The sequence below is a fragment of the Gasterosteus aculeatus genome, chromosome 5 (genome assembly GCF_964276395.1).
Source record: "Gasterosteus aculeatus chromosome 5, fGasAcu3.hap1.1, whole genome shotgun sequence".
NCBI classification, from domain to species: domain Eukaryota; kingdom Metazoa; phylum Chordata; class Actinopteri; order Perciformes; family Gasterosteidae; genus Gasterosteus; species Gasterosteus aculeatus.
Window position 1 is genome coordinate 4,590,023 of NC_135692.1, and position 13,093 is coordinate 4,603,115.

General features: G+C 42.2%; 1 protein-coding gene across 16 annotated transcripts in view; it reads right to left on the minus strand.

The window, feature by feature from the left end:
* Positions 1-581: 581 nt before the first annotated feature.
* Positions 582-13,093, minus strand: part of LOC120818905 (ras-associating and dilute domain-containing protein) — a 32,126-nt gene continuing 19,614 nt past the window's right edge. For 3 of the 16 annotated variants that reach the window (XM_040175794.2, XM_040175787.2, XM_040175791.2), the window contains 11 exons: positions 12,127-12,164; positions 11,824-12,047; positions 11,308-11,420; positions 8,947-9,208; positions 6,929-7,101; positions 5,824-5,974; positions 5,538-5,713; positions 4,797-5,109; positions 4,517-4,725; positions 1,446-1,585; positions 582-1,369 (listed from right to left, as the gene is read on the minus strand). In XM_040175794.2, the coding sequence (XP_040031728.2) occupies positions 1,276-1,369; positions 1,446-1,585; positions 4,517-4,725; positions 4,797-5,109; positions 5,538-5,713; positions 5,824-5,974; positions 6,929-7,101; positions 8,947-9,208; positions 11,308-11,420; positions 11,824-12,047; positions 12,127-12,164 (1,893 nt within the window). In that variant the 3' untranslated portion in view covers positions 582-1,275. Of the gene's footprint in view, positions 1,370-1,445; positions 1,586-2,911; positions 4,726-4,796; positions 5,110-5,537; positions 5,714-5,823; positions 5,975-6,928; positions 7,102-8,946; positions 9,209-11,307; positions 11,421-11,823; positions 12,048-12,126; positions 12,165-13,093 lie in introns of those variants that run through there. The other 13 variants (XM_040175795.2, XM_040175788.2, XR_013467731.1 and 10 more) reach the window with 12 other exon arrangements.

Sequence of the window (13,093 nt, forward strand, 5' to 3'; positions counted from 1 at the left end):
CCACACCTCAAACAAGTGTCCACCAGCGCAAAAATAAAAAATCCATTGTTGCGAGACCCAAGACTCTACCGAACGCATGGATGCGGTTTTTATGTCTGTCCGGTAATAAATACGGCTCCTGTCGCAGATTAAACATAATCAGTGATAATGAAAAAAGTAGAATAGATATCAACAAGCAGTGATTTTCATAAAATAGTTGAGATGTGTGTCAACATTTGAAAGTTGAAATGGTGTCTGTAGCTTAAAGATTGGCGAAGCAGTTTAAGAGGATTTGAAAAACGGTCTCCATTGGAAAACCATGTTAAAATATTGATGACTATTGATTCATATAAATTCATAGCATAAGAGGTAGAAAGCTGAAAAGGAGTTGAATATTATTGAACATATAGTTTAATATTTGAACGGTTTTAATAGCTGAAAGTGTGAAGGAGTTGAAAGGTGCCGCGGAAGAAATAGAAGAAGAAGAAGCTGAAGAAATAAAGATTCGAAGAACAATTCTTGGAATGCTCTTTTCAACAAAGTCGTGCTGTTTAAAGCTTTAACATTGTTTTCATTGAGACTTAAATGAAATCACACCAATGGAGGATTAATACATGTATTTCTGAAACAGCATCAGACAAATTACCCCATAGGAAATTAAAAATTATAAACTATGAAATGTGGTGTACTCATTCACTGTGACCTATGAGCCAACCGTGACAATATATTTTTTTATGGTTCATTTAGCAACAGCAAGTATAACTATAAGCCATCAAATTGCTTCATCCAGATTAAAAATCAAGAATTGAAAAAAACAAAAATTGAAAAATATTACACGTGAGTTGGTGCTTGTTGTTGACATTGCTGGTGTTGAACACATCTGTAATAGCGAGCTGGAACTGGTCTTGGACTTGACCTGAACTCAATTAATTTGATCTTGATGTACACACTCCTCCACAGGAGTCTTCTACTGCCTAAAATGAGGGCTAGACCATAAATAAGCAGCAGTAATGTCACCAAACTCACCAAACACATGTTAACATGCACATTAATAGTTACTTTCACTATATCAGCATGTAAATGAACGAGTTGCATAGGCACCTCTGAGCAACTAAAAGAGCAGCTAAAAACTTGGTGCTCAGTTTAACCACGAAGTAGCTCATTTGATAGTTCATTAAAAAGACAAAAGAAGATTTTCACAATCACATATCCTTGTCCATGTCCTGAGCTTGAAGGTTGAAGAGTCATCTGTAAGTGCGCTCGTAGTGCGTCTGCAGTCTTGGTGAACAGAAGCCGTCAGCAGTCGGTCCGAATGGTGGCGGCCATCCAATCAGATCGGGCCACCAGTAACCTCAGGCTGTCCCCCGATGACTGGATCAGCTCCTTTCCACTAGAGAGATTGTGGCAAAAAGAAGCTGTTATCCGAATTGTATATTTTGCATTACCCTGAGGCAAATCATCCTCACCTAAGGAAGTCCAGTCCCAGCAGACTGACTCCGTTAACGGCCAGGATCCGGTCTCCTGGCACCAGCCTCGCGCATCGGGCTGCAGGGGAGTCCGGGACTACCGCGCGTACAAAGACGCCTTTCGCCCTGGTGGAAGAGTCCTAGAAGATGAGGTCAACATGTCATGGCACACAGCAACTTCTTCAAACCACAAATAAAAAGGACAAATTCTCTTTTGGAAGCCGACTCATGATATCCCCACATGTGATGTCCCCACATGTACTTGAAACCAAGTTGCTCCATGAATTGTGGGAAAACCATAACCATATTGTTTGTAATTAGTGGTTCAAAATGTGCAAACCACAGCCAGTCCTTTAAAAAAACCTGCAACTTCGAACTCGCAGAGCAGTAGGCTTTGAGATAACAACTGATTCTGAAGATGGTGACTCGCTTTAGTTTATTCTCATTTTATGTGATCTGTATGCTCTTGTTTTGGTAAGACTGTTACATTTACTGGGGTTCCACTCACTCTGTCATATCCTGCAGTGTGCTGAAATTTTGTTAGTTTGCTAGTAAACCCTAATGACTGATAAGACATCCCAGGTTTTCAACTACTGTAAATAAACAATGCAAACCCTCTTGCGTCTAACGGACTTTCCTTGACTTTTTTTTCATGATGCTGCGTTTACACCAAACGTTTACGTGAAAACTTTTCTTGGACCATTCGCAATATAGGTATGAGGATGTGTCGTACAGCTTGCGGTGCCCACACACAGCTAACATTACTATTAATTTATCATCCATTTTTTCTGATTCAGGAACTGTCCGCGGGACGTCAGTGATGCACGGTGCTATCGCAGATTTGCGTTGCTCCAGTGTAATCGCGTCTGTGCATAGACTTTGTATGTAATCCTGTGGCAAGAAAAATTCCCTACGCGTTTGGTGTGAACACGGCATAACGCGTCTTCTTACGCCGCTAACATAAGTTACATAACAAGCCATTTGTCAGTTTAACCCAAACCATGAACATAACCAAGTAAATCTAAAAAACTCATTAAGGTTGGGGAGTCTATTTTGAAAGGATGCTATGTATACTACAAGCTGTCTATGAGCGATCTAAAAGTGCAGCTTAACAGACACCAACATAGTTTGAAACATAGGGACGGGGAAGGGTATGAGAAGTTACGAGCAAAGATGTGTAGAGGAAATGGACATGGCCATTGTGATGTGACCACTTGGTTTGAAGACTTATCTTGAAGCCTTGAGATCACATTTTGTCTGGCACCATCTGTCATGAACCGAGTAACCTCCTCCTTGTTCTTCTTCTTCTTCTTCTCATATTTAATGGCGGACTGCAACCAACGTTTAGGTGCATGTCGCCACCTATTGTACTGGAGTGTGTATAGTCATGTCATTTAAATTCTACTCCATATCCCTAAGTCTTTTAAAAAGGTAAATAGAGCCTTCCTTGTAGTTCTTATTCCTTCTCCTTCTGATCCCAGTATCCTTACCAGATTCCACTCTCTCCCTGCCTCCTGAACCTTATCTTTAAGCACCTGCTTTTCCACTTCATTCAATTTACAGTTCAGTATTACATGTTCAGCATTTTCTTTAACCCCACAGTTTCCACAGTTCTCACTATTCCTTTTCCCCATTAAAAATAATGTGCCATTCAGCCCTGTGTGATCCACTCTCAGTCTTGTCATTGCAATTTCCTCACGCTTGGTATTTTCCATGTAGTTCTTTATGCTGACACTTTTTTGTATTTTATAGTATCTCCTACCTTTCCTGTCTTCCTCCCATCGTTTCTGCCATATTTCAAGACCTTTCCTTTTAACCACTGCTTTACCTTCGCCTTTTCCTAGTGGGATTGTAATTATAATTGCTTTAAGCAGTGCCTCTTTGGCCAGTCTATCTGCCATCTCGTTCCCTTTAACTCCCTCATGTGCTGGTACCCGACAAAACTGAAGCTCTATGCCACCCTGATGCAATCTAAATAAGCTGTTAAAAAGTTCTATTAGTAGATCTTCTCTTATTGATGTTAATGACTGCATACTTTTGATTACGGCCAGAGAGTCTGTGCACAGTACCACCCTATCAGGTCGAACCTCTTCTACCTGCGCTGTAGTGCAATAATGACTGCTACTATTTGTGCTATGTACACTGATAACCGCTCAGATAGTCTTTTAGAGATATGACTTTTAAATTTGGGTATATATATCCCAACTCCCACACATTCCTGTTTATGCTTAGATCCGTCTGTATAAATCTTTAAGTAATTATAGTAACTGTTTATCCTCCTCCTTTTTTCCATTCCAACCCTTTCTTCATTTACACACACACACACACACACTTCATTACACCTGCTCATTCATTCCCAGCTGCTTCTCGTCATCCTCTCTTCCCCTCACCTGTTCCTAATGTCTGTAATTAGATGCTCTATTTCTAGCCTGCCTCTTCCCCTTGTTCTCCGCCAGAGTATTAACTATGCACCCGACGGCCCTGCCCCTGCCGGTTAGTGCTTTACTGTGTTGTCCGAGTCCTAACCTCTGTTCCACCCAGCCTCCTGTCTGACGTGGGTGGCCTGCTGTCTGGAGCGCTCTTCCCTCGCCCTGGAACTCGTTCCCTGCACTCACTGGGATTCCCTGTTTTTTTTTTTAAAACCGAGGGACGTCATGGAACCCATTTTGACTGCGGAGCGACGTAGAGGCTGTATATGGCTCTGCTAGCAGTAGCCACCTGTCAATCACAAGCATATTCTGCGTACTGGTCTATTTGACTGTAAATACCAAACACCATATTTCACTAAATGAACACCATGCTGTATCGAAGAAGCCGATAAACTAGAGATTTAAACCATTTTGTTTACAGAAGCAAAATACCATGTCAGGTGTAGACTCATTTTCTTTGACCTTCATTTGCACGACCAGAGTTTGCTGTTGGGTTGTAAATGAGTTTAATGTACACCACCCCCATACACCGTCTCGGGATGAACGTCACAGTTTGACACAAGTCCCCTGAAGGAGTGTAGGGCTCAGACTTGTCTTTAATAACAACGGGACAGAGGTTGAACTATGAACTACAACACTCACCCTTGTGTCAACCAGGGTAAGACCAAGTCCTTGTTCACCTCGCTCCAGCTCCAGGCTAAAAACCTCATCATTACTGTCATCGTGATGGTCACCCGCCTCCTCTACCTCTTCCTCCTCCTCTTTCAAGTTGACAAACCTCTTCACGCTGTGGGAGTCTAACTTGGAGCAGTCTACTTCCAGTGCAGCGAGACATTCAAACACTAATCCTCCTGTAGAGAAAAAAGAACGTGCTCCGTTTTCTTTTTACCACAGACAAACATGAACGGGGATGTAGTCCTACCTTCATCGTGTGCGTTCACACTGGAGGACCAGGGAAGGGTTTCACTGTCACCCTTCATCCATTTCTCAACAGGATCTACGTGGCGCGGATTGTTGGGCGGGGTGAGGAGACATGAGGGGTCCTGAGCAGACCTGTTGGCATCGCCAGCCTCTCTGCCCTCTAACTCCAGATCTATCAGCTTGCGAGACAAAAGGAGGACATCGCAGGAGGTGAACTGGTCCGGATTTTGGGTGGATGAGGGAGAGGAAGGCGGTGAGGCCGATGGAGGCAAGGCACCAGAGGTAGTGGAAGGGGACCGGTCACAGACACCACCCTGGGACGAGTTTGTCTTAGCTGGCAATTTGTTCGCCATGTGCAGACTAGCTTTTGGAAAGACCTATCTCCGTCAGTTTAGTCTCAATGGGACGACAAAAGATTATTTAGAATCTTTGTATAGGTTAGAAAACATATAGAAAGATGGCATCGAACTGTGTGTCTAGAGCTTCAGCAGTACAACGCCATGCATGGAAACTACCTGTGCTATGCATTTTCTGATTCCAGAGGGAGCTGCTCGTCTGATAAATCTCCTCAAGCGATGCTACGTGACTCTACATAGGTTTCTACCGGCCTTTACGGTGCAGACTCTTTACCAATATGCCCACTTTGCCATGTCGGCCATGCGGAAATCTTTCATGAATATACATTTCAGCGCTGTCAGTATTATCTGTATCGTCCAATATGTAAAAATCAAAAGGTATGTACCTCTTCAGTTGCTGCAACCTTGTCTGATTGCAAGTCAGAAAAGGCCATGTACTCTTTGAGCTTATCCAGCTGTTCCCTCAGGGATACATCTGTTATCTGCCTGCCCAGTAGGAAGTGGTAACCCTCATCCGGCAGCACCAGAGGATGGTGGGTGTCGAAACTCTCCAGGATATCAGCTAAGGAAACAAAAGGTCGGAACTTGAGGATTACCGTATACACGATTGGTATTGGTTTCAGAGTATGGTACAGGGAGAGAAGAAGAGGGACCAGGATGTGGACCTCGCACCAGTTTGGTTTGCTGCGGCCCGGTCTTGAACAGATGGAGTCCAGGTGTGTCTGCAGATGCTGGGAGATGCTGGGCTGTAAAGACTCAACAAGTGGTTCAACTGGGCCGGACTCAAGGCAGGGTATTCAGACCGCAAGGACACCCATGAGGTCTGCACACACATATACACACATGTAGTTAGAATATCATGACATGCTGAATTACCTTGCCTCTATTCCTAAATTCTACCAGCATGACTTCATGACTACAGCGTGCCGTATCATCTTTTACCTTTTGCATGAGTGCATCGTTTAACTTTTTGTCTTGATTGTGCAATAGAACACACCTGTATAACAAATAACGTAGACATATTCTCAGGCTCATTCTATTAGTAAATGGGAATTGTGCATGCAAACATAAAATATTCCCATGAATAAATGTTTTATTCAGGACAACACTTTTTTTATAACTACATTACATTCTAGCAATAAAAAAACAAGTTTACCCAGACATTTAAAACATTTTTTTAAATGAAATCATTTTGGTTTTAACCATGTTTTAACAAACATAAGGCTTAGTTTAGTACACGCTACCAGTCTACCAGTTAATGCTAGGCCTATGCACTGTGCTGTCTTTTGTTTTGTTCAATATGTATTTTTTTAATTATTGTCTAGCCTCATTTGGACTCTGAGTCTCAAATAAACTTTATTTACAACACTCTTGATGAAGAAGTTTACTAATTCGTTTGCTTGACGATTAATGATGGCTGGGTTGCAACCATTATATAATAACTTGCAGTATATACAGTCTGAACTGATTAAACCACACATACACATTCATGGTCAAGCAGATTAACTGAGTTTTTAAAAACTATTTGACTCAATAAGTTACACAAGCATGTTTTCTTTTTCATAGTTTAAAATTGAGGTCTGTGTATGTTAACGGTTATATAATGTTCCACAGAAATACTCTAGAATTGAAAGGATATCATTTTTTGCCTACTCTGCAGAAATCACACCACCAAATCCTCAGCCTGCTATGTCTCTGGTGATTATTTATAGTTGGATAAACCCAACTCGGCTTAAGATGTTCTGTGTATGTGTGTGTGTGTGTGTGTGATCTCTACCTGCAGTAAATTCTTTCTCGGTGTGGCCAGCAGATTAATAGCTGACGAGAGCGTGTGTGTGTGCTCTGAGGCCAGTTCTCCCAGTCCAGCTGCGTGAGCCCAGTCCAGGAGCAAGTCAAGATTAGCCCGCATGCGTACCCCTCTGGCCCACTGGTAGAAACCGGGCTCAGATCCTGTGTACACATCGGCACAAAAATCACTTTAAAATCACCTCTTCCTTAATTTACTTGAGTTTCTCAGCTTTCTAGAGGAGAAAACTGCCCCCTGCCTTTTAGGATGATTAATAGCCAGTGATGGTTGTCTGCCTTCTCTGCTGGCCTAAGTAGAATCAAAAATGTATAGCTATTTTTTTTTGGACTCTTGTCAAACAGAAAGCTAGCTAGCAGATCTTAGTATTTAGTAAGAGTTCAGGATGCACTTTGTCTGTAAATATTAAACACCCTTTGGTAAGTGAATTGCTTTTGTGTTTTTCTATCTATCTGTGTTGTTTTAATTAAATAGTTAAAGTTTAAATGGCCTGTGCTTGTGTGTGTGCGCAGTGTTTTTGTGAGGCAGTTTTTACGGATTATTTTGTCGTGCTTTGTTGTAAACAAATGTGACTGGTTCTTGTGAGTTCCCTTGCCATTGAGTGAATTACATTGATTTAAATAATTGCATCGTTCTTTAAATACGCAGCATCTTGTCATGGTGTATTCATGTATCTGCAGTTAGTGTATTTATAGGTGTTGAGCTTCATGTAACATTTTATTTCACTTTAAATGTTATGAAATGTTTATACAAAATAAATAATAACTTTTAACATTGGCATCATAATGAGGTTAGTAGGTTATTCAACTCTAGTAAGACGGCCCAGGTTGAAAATGCACCGCCCACCACTGTAAATAGGTTAATGCAGATTGGACAGATTCCTCGGCTATTAGTAATATGTAGAGCTGCCACAACACAACAATGATCCAAGCAAAAACGAAAGGATTAGTCTGGAATTATTCAATGTAATAAGGGGACCACTTTGGCATGTCTCCTTTGGCAAGACACTTAACTAATTGTTTTAGTAGCAGTGACTACTTTGTGAATGGTATGAATGTTGGTTACTGATGGACAGGTGGAACCTTGTATGGTAGCTCCTGTCATCAGTGTATAAATAGATTGAATGGGCGAATGATGGCATGTAGTGTTAAAGAGCTTTGAGTGGTTAGACTACAAAAGAGATCTACAAGTAGAGTCCTTTTTATGATTTATTATTTATTATTCTTGTGTAGTTGAAAAATGAACCTATACTATGAACACTAAGAAGTAATGTGTGTCTAACCCAGTGAAATGTACATTTACTACCAATGTACATCTAATATAATGAAAAGGCAATATTTTTAACTATGTGTTAGTCCTACTTTCTATTGCACCAGATGTGTATTACTCCATGGCAAGTTTCACAAGAAACTACTATTTACTTCTGTTAGAGTACCATTATCAGAAAACTAAAGAGACCAGCTGTTTCAGGAAATTTACTGTGCCTTGAAAAGACTATTGTCTCGGGCAGCCTAAGTGCTACATCTACGTATCTATCCATTTGTCCATCCATCGGTCCAGCATCTACAGATCTACTTTGGAATATTCTAAATTACATTTACTGTAAATTACTGTGGATTACGTTTGACGTTTGACATGTTAGAAATGTGTTTAATCACAAAGACAAAAGTTAACATAGGGTGAGGTTTGGAATGAATAGACTGGTCAAAAACAGGACTTTCACCAAGGGAACTGGTGTTCGTGACCTGTGTGAAACCAAAAGTAACATACTTATTTCAAGCCGAATCTTTTACTAAACCTACCCAAGTGGTTTTATTTCCTTGGGTAAAAAAACAACAAGATTTAACGTATCCGTGGTTTGCAGAAACCTTCAACTGCCACATTGTATTCTGGTGATGTGATTGAACCTAGAACCTACTGAAAAAGTTATATCACGAAGAATTATCTGCCAGAAAAACTTTTAGTTGAAGAATTTAGTTCCTACTTGGTACCTCTCTCCATGAGCAAGTTGAAGAGTGACGCGTTGATGAAGTAGAAGAGGTAGCCGACGAGCTGTGAGGAAATCTCTGGGGGGAGCTGACAGTCCCGCAGCAGTCTCCAGGTTTCGGTCAGAACATCCGCAAGATGCTGAATCTCACCGGGCACCCGGAGGCCGCTACCCGGGACCTGAACAATTCCGGCGGTGGCCACCAGGTCAGGACTCTCCCTAAACGGGTTGGAATCCAGAAGGGCTGGCAGGACAGGGTAGAGAATCTGGTGGGACAAATTGGGTTGGATAAAGGGAACATGAACGTGAGTGACTCGCTCTTCAATCTGGAATAGATTTGGAATAGATTTTCCAACCTCAAATGTACCCCAAGGTACATTTGAGGTTGGAAAAGTTAACATTGTGTGGTGGGTGTTCTGATCACTTAGTTAAATAAACCTTGAGACCCTCCTGAACAAGATTTCAGACCACCGATACTGTCTCTCTAGGTTTTTACCAATACCACGTAAATGATACAAGAATAAAGGAATGAGAGAAACAGTTTGAAACATTTCCTTTTTCAGACCTAGGTCCTCGCTGCTTCTTCAGAGCAGGCCGAGACAACGCCAGCTTTGTTCGGTTTAATTGTAGACAGACATCCCCTCCAATCTCACTCTTACACCCGCCGAGCTTCCGAAGCCAGAGTCTGCCATAGATCCACATTCCTAAAAAACCTGAATATGGCTCATGTGGCCTTGGCATGCTGCTGTAACAGAACTGCTGCTGAGTGAAGACTTCTGAAGGAATCCACCCTAAGCAGATCGTTTTACATTTATTGTAAGGCCCCTGTGAGCCGGAGCAAGCCGAACATGAACAGCAGAACACGACAGCCACGGCTCCTGTCACACACGAGCTAGTGGAAAAAAACTTATTAAGCTCAATCATCTCAGTGTTTCTGGTTGGAAAAGGTCACTGAGTGTAGCCAAGCCAGAGAGATTCACTCAATTTGGGACCACCATATGGCACGCATTGTTTCAAACAAAACGCACATGCCAGGTTGCCTGCTTTCCCCACCGGGGAAAGGAAGGCACGGGAGAGTCAGAACCAGAACTGCAATGGTCAAATGAGATGAGCCATCGCTTCTGTTACTGTGAATAGGCCAGTCTTATTATTACTATTCTAGTGAGTTTTTGGTTTTTACACACACAACCACACGTCTTAACTATGAATTTGTCTGAAACTTCCCCAGCACGCTTCCATGTAATCTAATGGGTGTGGTGCTTCGAAACAGCACACAACTGAATTGGGACATTTAAATGATCTTCATTTCCAAGTAACACCATCTGAGAATAGAGTTCACAAGTTTACACAATCAGACACGGTAGGCCTGTGAGCCTCTTCTTAGAGCATAAACTATTTTTTATTAATTGGGGGGGGAAGTGTTTAGGAGGGCTTTGACCACTTCACAATAAAACAGAGGTGTGGGCAGTTTATTCTTGGTATCATTGGGCAAAAAACTGGTATAATAACTTTTTGGGGCATAACGTAATTACAGTTCTCTCAGAGGAAATTTGATTTCTTACTGAGATGGTCTAAGCCCAATTTAATTTTTGAATATATACCCTGCAGGAAAAAAGGAAAACACAGGGCCGAGGAAATATAAATCAGATTGTATAGAAGTCAATGAAAAAAAGATTTAACGTGTCGCTTGATTCATTACCTCAGCAAACATTGTAAACATGAGTTTATGATGACGTCACTATGACTACGTCCACTTTCTAAATACAGTGTATAGTCCTAAGCCCCTCCCACCAAACAAACTTCTGACAGTAACCTGTACAAGTCCTAGTCATTCGTTTCAAACCTCGTCCTTTGTCTCCCGAGACTCGAGACAGCTTCCAAATTTCTGCCCTGTGGAGCTTTGACTGGCTGAGTAACTGTTCCTATTTACTTGTGTCGTTGAGTATTTCATACGGCGTCCACATGTCTCGCTTGGAGATCCCTGGTTTGGTTCTTTCCTCTTCCTCTAACACACACACAAACAAAGAGCCCTTGGTATCCTGTCTCTCTCCCATGTCAGAATGCCACAAGTGAGGTCTGGAAGGGTGGCTTGTTGGTCAGTGAGCTATCAGAGACTAACAGGGCTCTTTATCCTCTTTTTTGATTATTTTCCTTTTTCTTAATTGTTACATCATAATCATCTGCAACAGGAACGAACAGAGCATGCCACACAATACTTCTTTTACTTCCTCTCCAAGAAAAGTTCCTTGTTGCTGGGGTTAAACTTCACATGTGAGACACTGGAGAACTGTCTAAGAACAGATATGGCACGTCTATTTTAATTCTGTGAATGCTTTTGCAATGTGCTTGGTCTCACCACTCTCACCTTGGTGATGTAGTACACACACTGCTGGAAGGCGAGCATGATGACGTCCTCCAGGACAGCCATCGTCTCCTCACTGGCAGTACGGACAGAGGACAGACGCAACGCCAACAGGGCTGGAAATCACATGCATTATTAGAGGATACAGTGTTGTAGCTCAGAGCTCCAGTGAAATGTTGAATGTGTATTTTCGTGTTATATGGGCAACTCTTTGTCCTCAAGATAAATATTGGACATTTTATTGCCCAGAAGTATTTAAATATGTCCATAAACATCTTTGATGTAATGAAGATGAAAAATAAACTGTTCCAGTGAGTAGACAGTAGAGTAGAACATTTTTGTATGGATTTCTTAACTTTCAACCAGCTCTATCTTGCAGGGAAAGGTGTTTGAGACCAACCCATGCTTCTGATTTGATTTTCTAACATTTTGCTTCAAACTAGGACACTAGTACTGCTTTGATTTCTCACATGGTTACATTATCATTGTATCAAATTCCTAGCTTAATATGTGACTAACCCAAGTTCTCCCTCCCCTTGTTCTGGTCATTTTCCATTCCTCCCTCCTCTACTTCCTGTCCTTTCTCTTTGCGGGTTCTCCACTTCAGAATAAGAGGCAGCTGGCACTGGATGAACTGCAGAAGCTCCAGACTGTTCGACATCCACACCGCCAGGGGGCGCAGTCCCAATATCGCCTCGGGCTGGCCGAGAGCCTGGAGGTCCTCTGGGTTTGAGCCTTCACTGCTGAGGGGGAGAAGATCAGTATTAGCTTGTGACCTGTGACACAAGTGACTGCTGAAGACCAACACTAAGGGGCGCTTACACTTCAGATTGAACCACAGCTAGGCACTTCGTGTCCTCCTGTGTGACAAAAAAACAATGAAATGAGGGCATGAACATGTAACATCATAGTGACAAACTTCATTTACACAGCATGTGATGACAAAAACAATAAGCAAGAAAGGCATAAAATGCTAAATGGTTTTTTTGTGGATTTGGTGATGTGACGCACACAAAATGTATGGTCACATTTGTATTTAATTTGGAATGAAGAGCATTTCTTCATTGTGTGTGGTGCTATCTATGCCCAGTAGGTGACAGTGCAGCACTGTTGTTTTGCCCCGCCGCCCTAACTCTGTATTTGCGCGTGCAGCGTCTCATTGCTTGAGAAGACGCTGACAAAAGAAGCCACACGTCTACCTGTGTCATTAATTTCTATTTTTCTCAGGCACAAGTCTGTCATCAGGCTCTCTCATCCTGAGACCTGTAACAGATCTTTGTGGCCTCGTCCGGGATCGGCAGTGCTACGGGGGTCTGACAACTGCTAATCCAGTGATCCATGAACCGTGGGCCAGAGTTGAAAGAAAGGACTACACAGCCTGACAACCAAAGAGATCTTCCGGCTCATTATTAATGTTAGAAGATGAGGGGATTTCATGGCTATTGGACCTGAAAGATAAAGTGGATGAGATCATTGAGGACCAAAGCAAGAGTCCAGAGACTCAACAGTTAAATGGTAAATGGCCTGTACTTGTATAGCGCTTTTTTAGTCTTCTGACCACTCAAAGCGCTTGAACACTACATGACATCATTCACCCATTCTCACCCATTCATACACTGATGACAGGAGAACCATACACTGCCATCAGTAACTACCATTCACACACTGTAGTCGCAGCTACAGGAGCAATGTTGGGTTAAGTGTCTTGCCCAAGGAGACAACGACATGCGGGTTAGCCAGGCCTGGGATCGAACCGACAACCCTCTGATTGGAGGACGACCTGCTCCCC